Source organism: Dendropsophus ebraccatus, chromosome 2, assembly GCF_027789765.1.
Source record: "Dendropsophus ebraccatus isolate aDenEbr1 chromosome 2, aDenEbr1.pat, whole genome shotgun sequence".
NCBI classification, from domain to species: domain Eukaryota; kingdom Metazoa; phylum Chordata; class Amphibia; order Anura; family Hylidae; genus Dendropsophus; species Dendropsophus ebraccatus.
Window position 1 is genome coordinate 72,262,184 of NC_091455.1, and position 14,989 is coordinate 72,277,172.

A 14,989-nucleotide genomic window follows, 5' to 3' on the forward strand; every position below is an offset into this window, starting at 1 on the left:
AGTTCCCTTAGACAGCAGAGACATTCATATCCGTGTAACTGACTTGTTTTGTTACAAGCAGATGGAGCATTAAATATTCTAGATATTGATAAAACTAACTGGATGAGCAAGACGCCATGAGCACTGGGAGGCTTTATTATTGTGCACAACACTACATTGATGGCATTAATGCATCTGTACAAACAGTTTCTCCTTACAATGAAATCCCTAGACACTATTCAGTTCTCCCTGAGCTTTCATTAGTGGATGCTTGGCAAACATAGGGAGTTGTTTTGCTTTTTTTTTTTATTTTAAAGACAAACAGAGCAGAAAGCACCATTATCTAGTCTGCTAGCTTTCCCTCCTTTAGACTGTCACAGAGTTGCTCGCGAGGCCCCTGTTGTGACAGCTGATCGGTGTCAATGCTTTGGTAGTTAACTAGGACAGTCCTTTTATACTGAGCCAGTGCTGGTAGTGAAATGTGTTTCAGGAGATTGCTGTTGTTTAGATAAGGTTTTGTATATCTATAAGGTCTATAGGTCTTGTAAATCTATAACTATGTGCAATGTTAAAGCATACAATTTTTACAGTGATTTTTTTTTGGTCATTTTCAGCCTCTCTGCTGTTATTGAGCCTATATGAGTTAGCACCATGATGCACAGCCATTTCTCATTCCCTCCATTACACAGGGCAGTATCGAGCTGGCTGTTTGCCAGTAGTATACATACAGGGACATTCTCACTTACCTGGCCAATCACATCACAACACCTACCCTTCACTGTAATGTAATGCCTGCTTTGCCATGGCATGTTTATTAATGCACTAACATTGCAAGGTACTGCATAAGCAGAAATGGAAGAAAGAAGGGGTCACTCTAAGCACAGAACTACGGCTGATGATGATGATGTCTTACTTAAGGAAAGAGTAGAGTTAATTTAGTGGGTAGAATTGTGTACATACAGTAATAGGAGCATGGGGTACAGCAACCCAACACTTTATAGGTGATCAGAGAGATGAGAGGGAAGTCTTGATTTACCTTTCAGGGACAGTAGGGTAGAGTAAATGCAGACAAGCCCACAGATATCAGGTACACAGCCCAGTCTAACTCTCTCATATGCCTGCACGTAATAATAGCTAAGCCTGACCCCTGCCTTGGTGTTTCTGTTACTATACACAGACTGTATAACAACAGGCTAACAACAGGCAGTAAATAGCAGGTTGAGACAAGGCTTCATATATGGTAAATAAAGGTAATTACATCTATATTTAAAGTTGCTATTGTTTTAAACTTTAGTAACCCCTAGATGACACATGCCATACATGTACGGCATGACAGGCTGCATCCTAATGACACGTCATATGTGTGCACAATGCCTTTTCTATTATTCTATACTGCAGACACAGGAGTTGGCTTCATAGACAATGAACAATTGCTGTGGGTTTGCAGATTCGTTTCTGTAACAGCTGAAGCTTTCTGATGGCCTCCATGCTGCCCACTTAGTGATCTGCTAATAGAGGCTGCTATAAAGTACTGATCTAACTGGTAGCATAGCATTGTTTAGTATAAGCAGTCTCTAGAGGGGACACATAGTGTAAAAAGTAATTAACAGTAAATAATAAACTTCTTTATGTCGTGCAGTGCATTAGAGGTCTCCATTTTACATGTGTTATCTATGTAGCAATTATTTTACATTATTCTAATATGAAGTGACACCTAACCCATTTTCATTTTGCAGGTTTATTTTGAAGTGATTGCATTTGATCAACATGGATACATAGCGATAGATGAAGTAAAAGTCCTGAGACATCCTTGTGGTAAGTTCTATAACATTAAAAAATATTATTAAAAGCCTGACAATAAAATTTGAAATGGGCTGAACAACCCTTAAAATCTTTGTATCAGAAAGTCTGTTTCAAAAAGTGGAAAAATGGTGTTATCATGAAAAAGTCCAGGTAACATAAATATGTAACAGACTATAGGTAGAGTTTGTAGTGTTGAATGCAATGAATGATGCTAGAATCACAAATACAGAAGTACAATTGAATAGTTACAATAGAGCTGCTATTACCAAGGTCTTCTTTTATTCCAGCATGTGAATAATCTTTTGTAAATGAGTGCTAGTGGAGAGTAAAGGCTTCAGCTTTGTCCTGATAAACATGAAACATTTGTTCCTTGGCCTTTGCTAGGCTCTGATGACTTGGTGACTTCTTTGTTATTAATCAGTGTAAACTTTGAACACGTACTAGAACATGTCCACAAACAAAGGCTTCTTACTAACAATTACAGTAAGGCCAGACTTTGTGCTCTGGTACTTCAGGAGAAGTAACAGCATAACACACAGCCTAAAGGTATCTGTTTGATAGCTGTAACTTCCCACTCCCCTATATACATGCATGCTCATCTCAGCTAAATGTGCATGATGATTTGCATATGTAAAATCTGCAGCAAAGGATAAAGTAAAGCATGTCTGATTATTCTTTATGTCTATGTCATCAGCCACCAGCAAATGACCATTAGGAGGCTGACAGAAACGTTGAGTTGATAGCTGTTCCCTCCACAATTTTGTGATTTGGCCATCTGTGATGTAAATTTAACTTTGGTTGAAACTGGCTAGTATATACGTCTTGTTTTAGTGAACGATTTCTATTTAAGTGTATGCAAACTTTAAATTTTTTAAAGTGTCACTGTCGTTAAAAAAATTTTTTTTTGCAGAAATCAATAGTCCAGGCGATTTTAAGAAACTTTGTAATTGGGTTTATTAGCCAAATATGCCATCATCTGCATGTAAAAAGCCATTTCCCAGGTCCCCCCCTCCTCTCCTTTCTGTCATCCACTCCTCAGAATCAGAAAATCTCGACTGTTTTTTCATCAGTTGGATCTGTCTGGTCTATGAAGAGGGGAGGGGGGAGGGGGAAGGAGCGAGATTAGCCGGCAGCTGAGAGCCAAGAACAAAGAATTGCTCAGTGGGGGAGCTATTCAGAGCCCTAATTAGAGGTCAGAGAGGTCAGTGGTGACTGTCAAAGGAGAGAGCCCGGGATGTGAATGTAAATTAACTCTTTGTTGTCCTGTTTTGCTGCTTTTACTTTCTCTCTCCATAGGAAAACCATGAGAAGGAGAGCTTCAAACTGCTTTTTCATGATAAAAATTCATTTTTCGGCTAATAAAACCAATTACAAAGTTTCGTAAAATCACCTAAACTATTGATTTCTGCAATAAAAATTTTAACGACAGTGACACTTTAAGCTCTGCTCATAAGGATTAAAGGTTAAAGTGAATCTGTTTCCTCTTGACCACCTACCAAGCAGGCAGCACTGCTGGATAGATAGCATTAAAAGCATTTAGAACATACCTGTTATGTGTGCTTTTATTTATACCCGTGTATAAATAATACATAGATAATACGTAGATAATACAGGAGCTACCACTATCAACAATAAGGTGATGATCAGAGCTCAGCCTCTTCTCCCCCCTGCATGACATCTGCACAGGCACATGCTTAGAAAACTCTACCATGTAAGTGAAAAGGGTCAACTCCAGTCTTTTGTGCTAGTGTCCATATGGCTTGCTATGTATTTAAAGCGACTCCGTACCACAATCTGTCCCCCCCCCCCGAACCTTGTACCTTTGGATAGCTGCTTTTAATCCAACATCTGTCCTGGGGTCCGTTCGGCAGGGGATGCAGTTACTGTCATAAAAACAACTTTTAATCCGGCAGCGCTGTGTCTAATGGCCGGGGCTTACATTTGTATATGCATTAGGCTGGCACCACCTCTATGTCCTTCCTCCCCACCCTCATTATTAGGAATGATTCAGGAACATTTACTGCTGTTTGAGCTTTGCACAGGTGTATTAACGATCCAGTCCATGTTCCGGGCTGCCACAGGTGGGGAATAGGAAGCAATCTGCCTGGAGTATTCCTAATGATGAGGAGGGTGGGGAGGAAGGACAGAAAGGTTGTGCCAGCCTAATGCATATACAAATGTAAGCCCCGGCCGTTAGACACAGCGCTGCCGGATTAAAAGTTGTTTTCATGACAATAACTGCATCACCTGCCGAACAGACCCCAGGGCAGATCTTGGATTAAAAGCAGCTATCTGAAGGTACAAGTGGTTTGGGGGGGGGGTCAGATTGTGGGTACTGAGTCGCTTTAAGTGCTGTTAACAACAACTCTGGCAAGATGGCCACCTCCCATATTATACTAAAATTCAATAATAATAAAATCTACAGTTAGAAAATTTAATAAATTAGAAAAAGAATGACTCAGTATCTATCTCTGATGAGTAATAAATCTATGTGATACATCCACTTTAAAGTGATTCTGACAGCTACAATTCATGTTGAAAACCACTGACACTGTTAGATAGCTGTAGGGTGAAGCAGGCACATGGTACATTTCATATATCTGTCTGTGATTCCATAACATACAAAAATGATTTTATTTTCCTGCGCTTAGTGTTAAAGAGGATTTTCAAAACTCCCTGCAATGCTGCAATGTCTCCTCTCAGTCCTTCCATCCTTGATCCTGCTTGATTAACAGTCAATGGGAAGCTGAGCCCCAAGCAATAATAGGGATGGTAGGGGAAGCAAGGAGGCATCTCAGCCCTTGGCACTTCAGGGGCCTGGGGAAACTTTTTTCATACTTTGCACAGAAGATTTAAAGCATTTGTCTATATTCAGGTAAAGGTAAAGACTAGATAGGAACAAATTTCACCATATCACTTTTTGATATTTTAAGAATAATGCGTTTTCAATGCCTTCATAAGCACACTAAGAAAAAGGCAAAATAATCTTTAACAATGGATAAAAATATAAAGGTATATACATTTTGCCTATACAATAATTGTAGTCAGAGATTGCTTAATTACAGTACAGGGCATATGGGCAAGTTGCACAGACAGTTTACAGTGATGTGATTTAAATATACTATTTCTTCTTTTTCAGCGAAAACGCCTCACTTTATACGGGTAAAAAATGAGGATGTTAATGCAGGAAAGTCTGCAACATTTACGTGTGTGGCCAATGGAAAGACAACACCAAGTGACAGGCTCTGGCTGCAGGTAATTTTTTAAATACAATTTGTAAGTCAATTGAAAGTATCCCAAATAACACAAAGATACTAGAGCAGATATGAAGGGGCACAGGGGCGCGTGCTTCTGCCCTTTTTATCAAGTGATAGGTGGATGTCTCAGAACCCCCACCCTTACACACTTCTGACATAACTCTTTGATGACCATTTTTGCTCTTTCATTTTTTCCTCCTTGCGTTTAAAAGGCCATAGCGCTGGCATTTTTTCACCTACAGACCCACATGATCCCTTTTTTTCGAGATACCATTTGTACTTTGCAATGACGGACCTAAATTTTTCATAAAATATGCTGCAAGTCTGGAAAAAAATATGTTTGTATGGTGAAATAAAAAGAAAAACAATTACAAAGATAGGAAACCTATATATCTTTTATTTTATTTGCAGTACCATCCTTAGGCTATGTTCACATTGCGTATAACATCGGCCGTTCTGTGACCATCATCTGAAGATCATCCCGGCCAGTACTGCAGTACCAGCTAGGTGATCTTCATTTCTAGTGAATTGGGATGCGGGCGCATCCAATTCACCACTGCACACAATGGAGCATGCGACCGGAGCCACACACTCCATTGTGTGAACTGACATGTCTGTGCGGCCGCTATTCAATGAATAGCGGACGCAGAAAACTGACATGTCAGTTTTTTGTGCGGCCAGATGGAAACCCGACCGGAGTGTAGACACATGGTTTTACGATTCCATTCATTGAAATACAATGTATGTTTAGCATAAATCACAGCCGTTGTGGCAAATTGTGACAATGGATATGATTTATGCTCAACATACGTTGTGTTAACATGGTCTTATAATGCTTATAATTTTTGGTCTGTGGGGCTGTGTGAGGTGTCATTTTTTGCGCCATGATCTGTACTTTCTATTGGTAGCTTTCTTGCATATGTGCAACTTTTTGATCACTTTTTATTACAATTTTTCCAGATTTGACGGGACTAAAAATCAGCAATTTTGCACTTTGCCTTTTTTGCACTTTCGCTGCTTCCCATGCAAGATCAGGAATCTGATAATTTAATACGATGGGCAATCCTGCATGTGGCGACAGCAAATATGTTTATTTATCTATTTATAAAATGGGAAAGTGGAGTGATTTAAACTTTTATTATGGGGTAGGATTTTTTAATAAAGAAAAAAACTTTTTTTTAAACACTTAACACTGTAACTTGAAGTCCCTTGGAGGACTTCTGTTATAACTGCACTGATCTCTCAAAGAGATCAATGCAAAACATATGTACTGCATTAATCCATGAGATCAGTGCTCAATTACTATGACATTGTCTTTTTATTTGCAATTATCACTATTACTCATAGTTTGTAGTATAAGGCTATACATTGTGCATTGTGTAGTGTTACTTAACTCTTACCATTTATCCTCCACCTTTTGTATGATCTGGCATGTATTTTTGATGTAACGTATTTCAAAATTCTGTGAAATAATGCTCAAATAATAATTATAAAAATGTATAAACACATATCCAATTAAAACCTTGTCCTTTCTACTGTTTGGCTTTAGCTAATGAGATTATTAATTGCTAGATATGGTTTTCTCATTCCTCCTTTTTATTATTGTTAGGATGTGGTTGTCATGTAGGTTGTTCCTAGTGCAATAGTAATCATACTTATGTCATAACATGGTACAAATAATTGATTTTATATTACCCCAAGACACAAAGGCAACAGATGTCAGTTACAAACTGAGAAGTTTAACTTGTAATGACCCTTTAATAATCTGATGCCTGACCCAGCCAATCCTATTGATTTTAACTGTGCTAACCTTTTAAGTTTAATTCCACCCCACATATACATGACATCCCATGACACTTCTGATGAATCTCTATAATTCTGCTGACATTTCTTTCTGTCTGAATCAAGTGACAAAAGTTTAACTTACACTTGTGTATGGATCGCACCTTCATTATTGCTTTTTAATAACAACATGTAAATTACAGCTTTAAACATAAAAAAATAACAGGCAGCAGTGTTACTCTAAGTGTAACTGTTAATATCAGGTGACATGTAAGAAAAAGCTTTCCTATGTGTACATGAGGAATAGAACTAGTCCTGGCCTTTATGTAGCATGTATCCTGCATTTTTTCTTTGTAAGCCAATGTTTTCTTTTTTTTTAGTTTTCCCTGAGCTCAGCCCAGATTAATCACAGGCCAGCCACTATGATGTCTCTCATACCCAGCATATAAAGAATAGGACATCTCTGCTCCCCTCTCTTAATGTGCTCAGAAATATTAGTAGCATGGCAGAGGTCATATTGCAGTAATGTGCAATGTTGGTGTAAATCCAGCGCTTGCACTGGCTAATATAACACTTACTGGCAGCAGCAGTGTGTGTGTGTGTGTGTGTGTGTGTGTGTGTGTGTGTGTATCTCTCTCTCTCTTTCTCTCTCTCTCTCCCTCTATCTCTCTCTCACACACACTCACTCACTCACTCACTCACTCACTCTTCTGTACTAAGATATATTCCAAAGTTTCTTACTCCCTTGAACTATTTAATATTAGCAAACATTGGACTGTCATCAGTTTTGAGCTATATAAATTATAAACCTCTAGTGATGGACATGCAGATTGCATGACCGAGAAAAATTATTGTTTTGGGCATCAGGATTTTAAGTGTCCAGGAGGAAGAGCCTTCATGTTAAAGGGGTTATTCGATTAGGTAAAATATATGTTGAATCAGTCCCACTCCTGAAGACTAACAATTCATTACATAGTAGTGGTGGAGACAGCACTGCTGCGGTGGTGGTGGTACTCGTGGTAGGATAGCGTCCCAGACGTAGTGTAGAAGAAAATCCCGGCACTTCACCAATTCAAGTATTGGTAATTTATTCTGTACAAAACATCATACAGTACAGGAGGACGCGTTTCGGCGTATAGCCTTCATCAGCTCCTAGCTGATGAGCTATACGCCGAAACGCGTTCTCCTGTACTGTATGATGTTTTGCACAGAATAAATTACCAATACTTGAATTGGTGAAGTGCTGGGATTTTCTTCTACACTAACAATTCGTTCCATACTTGTCAATAGCATTATCTTTTTAGTCTCCTTCCTCCAGTTCTGAGCTGCTAAAGGCACAAATGATGGTGTACGAGCTTTTCTCTCTGTCTCCCCCTCCTCTCCCTGCATTCCAAGATGGCTGATGTAAGCAAGTCCCTGGTTGGCTTTATCTACAACTTTGTAGCTTATTTGTGATTAATTCTCCCAGCATTACAAAGTTGATACGAAGTTGCAGAAAGAAGCAGGCTCAAAACTGAAGGAAGGAGACTGAAAAGGCAAAAAGACACTGTATGCAATAAATTGTTAGGGGGATGATTCAACACATATTTTACCTATCCGGATAACTCCTTTAAATGCCCTGACCTGTCTGTACTGAGCACATCGACCCCCCGCCCCCCTCCTTTCACACTAAGTAATGGCTCTAGGTGTCTCCCCATCATCTGTGTGATGCTTTTAACAGTTTTGACAAGTCTCCCTTTATTGACTCCTGCCCATGTTTGCTGGCATCTGCTATATTAGACTCTTTGGTGTTTCTGTTGAATGCAGTGTGTGCACTGCCTATGTTATGACCACCTGAGGCACAGGTACATTAGTTTGACCTTTTTTTAGCAAATATTTTAATTAATACAATGCGTGTGAAAAGTTAAACAATCCTTCTCATAGGAGGACATTTATCAAGGACTATTTTAAGTGAATAATTGAGATTTTGCTCATTTTCGGTTTAAGTTCTATTTATGAACTAGCATTCGATGGGTGACATTTTTTTATATGTATTCACCCAAAAATTAGCATTATCCGGGATTGGTGCCAAATTTATCATTTGCGACTTTTTAAAAATAGGTGCAGGCCGACGTCTTGTCAGTACCTGGTGAATATGTTTGCTCAATTTCTTTGCAAATATTCTGAGAATATTCTATTCACAAATTTATGAATAGTTTGTTAAATGAGTCAGAGTAACACACAGCCACACGTTTTAGACTCGTTAGTAAATGTGTCCCAGAGTCTTAAATAAAAATGCTCTAATTGTTCTGCACTAAGTACAAGGACATACCAACTATATGACAATGATCTGAGGAAATGCATAACCTTAAAAGGTATATGAAGTCTTGAGGGTGGCCTGTTTCCAATTTTGACTTATAAAGTACTTATAAATTGGAGTCAATTGAAAAAAAAAATAATAATCATAATAATATATATATATATATATATATATATATAAAGGAGTACAAATGTGCTGTTTTCAAGTAAAATAATTTACACCCCTGTATGTGCTGTTCTTCCCCATAAATCTGATCACTTCCTGGCTCCCTTTCTTAACTCTGACCCTACTGTTCCCATGGAACACTGCCCACACTTTCCCACAATCCACCTAACTTGCATGTGCAATGCAGACCAACTGCCACTACACATGGGACAGGTCAGGAGACTGCAGTTGAATTGAGCAAAGCAGGCACACGGAGGATTAGTAAGTCTGTTTCTCTTAAACAGTACATTTTCAGAAGTACTTGTACATTTCAAACATAATTCATTAATTTACACCTAATTATCTTTGTGAGACAATCCCAATCCCAATCCCAATGTTTCCATGCAATTTTTTTTTATATACATTGCCTTTGTCGATCCTGAGTCTTATACAGTTGTTTTTGTTATTTACACTTCTACTATACTTATTGTATATTGTTGACAAACGTTTACTTTCTTTTATAATAACAAGAAAGTGTAAGTTAAATAAAGACTTCTTAAAAGAAATGCATATCTTTGGCAGATCTTCTGCAGATCTATCCATCGGGATGTTAACAGACTACCAAAAACCCATTTGTCTAATAACTTACTGCATGTGTACTATCAAGAAGCATGGGGCAAATTAAATAGAATATGAAACTACAAATGGCTTATTTATTGCCTGAGATGCACAGGCTTACATAGAAGCTGTAAACACAAAGTAGTAGAGAATTATGAATAATGACCTTTTGCTTAGATCCTTCATTTTTAGTTTTAGATGTGTTGGGACTATAATAAAATGTATTATAAACCCCACTCTGTGGGGACTGGACAGTCACTTTAAGGGTAAATTCACATTGATAGATCCGCAGTGGATCACATTCACATTCGCAGTGAATTCACATTGACAAATCCGCTGCGGATCCTATGCCGATTACTTTCAATAAGGATACATAATCGCAGCGAGATTTACATTTCACTGGGAGTATGTACGTGACAGCACCATTAACCTCCCGCTGGCCGGAGCATACATTACCTCCTCCTGGCTCCGGCTTGCTTCAGGGGTTCTCAGCTTGACGTCCCACTCAGCCACTGATTGGCTGAACTGGACATGAAGACGCCGGGAGCCCCCAAAGCAAGCCGGAGAAGGTAAAGTATGCTCTCGCCGGCGGGAGGTTAATGGTGCTGTTACATACATACTCCCAGCGAGATGTAAATCCCGCCGCAAGTATGTATCCTCATTGAAAGTACTAGGCATAGGATCCACAGCGGATTTTGCTGCAAATTTGCAGCGTTAAAACCGCTGCGGATCCGTCTGTGTGAATTTACCCTAAGTGCAGATGAAAACTATGTAGATGCTAGCTTAGAGATCTAGCCAAGAAGTAAACATCAGCTTATCTGATTTGAAAAATATCTATAGCGGTGTATTGACTGTGGGTTTACGACTTTGTCTCCTGTGAATAAACAAACATATTGTAAAGAAGTGGCATTACCAATTCAGACTGCAGTGTAAATCCAATGTTCTCATTAGCTGATACACTAAAAAATAAACTTGCCACCAAATAAGTGTTAGGATGGCACTAATGAAAGGATGTTTATGATTAACAGATGTATCCCATCTGCTTAGATTTTCTTTGTCACATCTGCTGACAACACAAGCTAGCTCCAAAATGAGCATAATATTTCTTTTGTATTGACTCACTAAACAAGGAAAATGATTAAAATGCATATGTTAATGGAAGTGTTTATATTTCACTTGTAGTGGGCAAAGCAAGAGGACGGGTATTAGTTGAGGCTTGTCACCATGGAAATTTGACTCCAGCGCTCTGTTTGCATAAGATCAGACAATGTCATTTGCAAGCTAAAAAGTAATTAATAAAAGTTGAAGGGAATTACATATCCGTTTATTTTGTCTTTTACATTTAAAGCCTTCTTCTTATTCAACTTTTGTTATACTGTCTGCATTATGAATAGAATTCTTCTTTCTATCACTATGTATCTTATCTGTCATAGAGTGTCAAAACAGAAATGATACAGAAATATTTTCATCTCCCAATTACAGTTGTGCATAGAATATTACATGACAATGATATTAATGCTATGCAATTAGCTGTTCCCTGACTTAAAGAGAAGCAGTTCCCAACTGGTAATGAAAGTAACCTAGAATATTCCCATGTATGTTGTGATAATGCTGTGATACTCTCTGGCTTGTGTCTCAGAGAGGAAGTGCTTATGTTCACACTATCGCCTAGCAGGACTATAAGGGTCATTTTACATGGCCTGATGTATGGTTGGGGACTGCTGTAAATGAGTGCTGATTAGCAAGATTGTCGCCTTGTTTGTAGTGCCTTTGCAAGCCACAATCAAGCGGTCTGTCCGTACAAACTATTGCTGTAATGTTGGTGTGGTCATTTAAATAAATTGCTCTCTGTTTAAAGGGGTAGTACGGTGTAAAACATTTTTTTCACTATATAACACACATTACAAAGTTATACAACATTGTAATGTGTGTAATTTAAGTTAATGGCCCCCTTCCGGTCGGTCGGGGAGGAGGACATGGGGAAGGGGGCCATTCACTTAAATAACACACATTACAATGTTGTATAACTTTGTAATGTGTGTTATTTAGTGAAAAAATATTTTACACCGCACTACCCCTTTAAGTAGGAGATGTGTTGCCAAAATGATGATTTAAAGGGCCTTTTACACTGCTGATTATCGTTAATGAGCATTCCTAGGATTGCTCTTTCACCCCATAATCGTCCCATGTAAAAAGGCCAGAGATCAGCTGATGTGTGAGCAAGCAGACGGTCGCTTGTCGACTGATTTATGGTGCGTTCACACCTACAGGATCTGCAGCTGATTTTCTGCAGCAGATTTCATTTAAATAACTGAACACAGCATCAAATCTGCTGCAGATCCTGTAGGTGTGAACGCACCCTTAATCTTTTCTGTGGCCGGTATAATCATTGTTAATGGCCGCAAAGCTCTCTGTCTAAACAGGAAATGTGTGGGTGATAACAGTGTACCTAAATTGCCAGTACAGCAATCATTTGTGTGGCCTGGCCACACGATTCCTCATGCCTTGGGAAGACACTGTTGATTGGAAGACACTGTTAATTTACAATAATCGACCTGTGTAAAAGGGCCTTAAATGGTCATTTAAAAAAAAAAAAAAAAACTTTTGAAAGACATGTCAAAAGTTTTGATCGTTTGAGGATCAGAGTATTCAGACCGTAACGATCAGGAGAATGAGCGAGGAAAAGTCTGTGCACATCACATTCACTACTGGCTCTGTGTCACGTGGCCTAGAAGGACCCGATGTCTATGGTCTCCGACACAGAGTGGGGCGAGGAGTGTGCAGCAGTACTGCTCATTCAACTGATTCATGTTTCTCTTTGACATGTCTTTTAGGTTATTTCAGATTGTTCTTATCTGAGCTTCAGGTTTTGTTTTTTTAATTTTTGTAGCGTGTCCGACCATTAATTCATTTACATTAGCTGACTTACCAAGATGGCTTACTCTACATTTATCGGAAATTTTGCTGTGTAAGTTATTGTGTAGACTTAAAGAATTACATTCTATTAATTTAAGAAGCCTGCTGTGGAATGAGGTTATTCTCATGCAAATTAGACTTATAGCTACTTTTGTGCAATGTGCTAACTCCTAAAATCTTAACACATGAGTAGTAATTTGCTAGAAAAAAAATACTTATTATGCAGTTTCAGCAATAGTTGTAGCAATGATCAGGCTCATAATTTAAATAAATTGAAACTCCAGAAGCAGCATTTCAATAAGTAGATCAATCTTAGCGCACTGTACAAGCAACTCATCAGCTTCACAACTGCTGGTTTATGGGAAGTCCAGGTCAATTGTCTGTTACTGTCCACCTTGCTAGATTAAGGATCTTTTCACTTATGTATTACTCTGCATTACCTCACTTAGAAAATGTCTGTTTCTTAAATTATTACATAGTTTATGCCACTGGAACATTTAATTATGTCATCTGTTCTCAGAAGTAATTTTGTTTAATACATTTGTATCATTGGAATCATGTAGTAATTTAATGTCCTGGCTAAATGCCTCCACAGAGTTTAGCTTGCCATTTTGAAAATTGCGAATATTAAAACATTAAATTCCCCGGTTGCAGAGATATAAGTTTAAGCTGGTTATCAATTGTAACCCAAGGATTAAATTTGTGGATTATATTCAGTTTGACGATGAAATATGGCAAGTGCTTAAATCCTAAGCTTAAAAGTGGTTTGGAAAATGGGATTTCACCTTTCAGATAAGGGAATCCCTAAAGAATGGTCCACTATGGCCATAAAGTGTTGGTGTTTGTCGGCCATTATAGACATTGATACAATATTTTTCCGGTCACATGATGATAATAATTGACCTAGATTATTTCTAGGTTTATCTCACAAATAAACATTTCAGGCTTTTCTCTACCTGACATGTAGATGCTAAATTACATAAGTAAACTAGAACCAAGGAGCTTAAAGCGATACTGAGGAGACTAAAAATTAATCTTCATTACAATGTTTTAATAAAGTTACATTAATATAACTTAATTTTAAAAAAGTATTGTTTTTTTAGGGCCGTATTACATGGCCTGATGACTTATGTACAGCTAGATAACTGTGCAGCGCAGATATTGTTGGTGTAAAATAATAAACTTTATACGTACCTGTGCACACTCCCCAGTTTCTCCTTGCTTCTGCCCACTCCCTGCAGCTGCAGCTGGAGCTTTTGAGATGGTTTCTGAAGTGATGGGCCTTTCAGCCAATCACTGGCTGAGACAGGACAGTGGCCACTGTTTGGCTGAATGGCGTGTCCCTTATGAGACCGGCTCAGAAGTGCCAGCTGCAGGTAGTGGGCAGAAGCTAGAAGGACACCAGGAAGCATGGACAGGTAAAAGTGTATTTGCTTTGTTTTTTTTGTTTGTTAGTTTTTTTTTTTTTACATGTTTTTATACTGCCAGACACTATGTGCGTCCGGCAGCCCATGATTTTTAAGCAGGATTAAATGATAATGATCAGCTGATGATTGTTTCATCAGCTGATTGTTGTCTTTATTACACAAAGCAATAATCTGCTAAATTGGGCTTCTAGTATAAGTGTTCAAAAAAATTTTTTTTAAAAAATGTTGTTATTAGTAAAAAGCCCCCTCCCCTAATAAAAGTTTGAATCACCACCCTTTTCCCATTTTTTAAATAAAAGTTAATAAATAAATAAAGATGTTTGGTATCACCGCGTGCGTGATCGCCCGAACTATTAATTAATCACATTACTGATCTCGCACGGTAAATGGCGTAAGCGCAAAGTGCAAAATTGCGCATTTTTGGTTGCATCAAATCCAGAAAAAATTTAATAAAAAGCGAACAAAAAGTCATATATGCGCAATCAAGGTACCAATAGAAAGTAAACATCATGGCGCAAAAAATGACACCTCATACAGCCCCATAGACCAAAGGATAAAAGCGCTATAAGCCTGGGAATGGAGCGATTTTAAGGAACATATATTTGTTAACAATGGTTTGAATTTTTTACAGGCCATCAGATAAAAGAAAAGTTATACATGTTACTGTATATATCGTTGTAATCGTAATGATTTTAGGAACATACAGTATATAAGAAGTCAGTTTTACCCCAGGGAAAACAGCGTAAAAACAAATACCCCCCTAA

General features: G+C 38.2%; 1 protein-coding gene across 4 annotated transcripts in view; it reads left to right on the forward strand.

The window, feature by feature from the left end:
• The window catches only part of PTPRM (protein tyrosine phosphatase receptor type M), a 597,029-nt gene that overhangs the window by 198,166 nt on the left and 383,874 nt on the right, over positions 1-14,989 (forward strand). For all 4 annotated transcript variants that reach the window (XM_069957755.1, XM_069957756.1, XM_069957757.1 and 1 more), the window contains exons 4-5: positions 1,716-1,794; positions 4,922-5,037. In XM_069957755.1, coding sequence (XP_069813856.1) covers positions 1,716-1,794; positions 4,922-5,037 — 195 coding nt within the window. The remainder of the gene's footprint in view (positions 1-1,715; positions 1,795-4,921; positions 5,038-14,989) is intronic.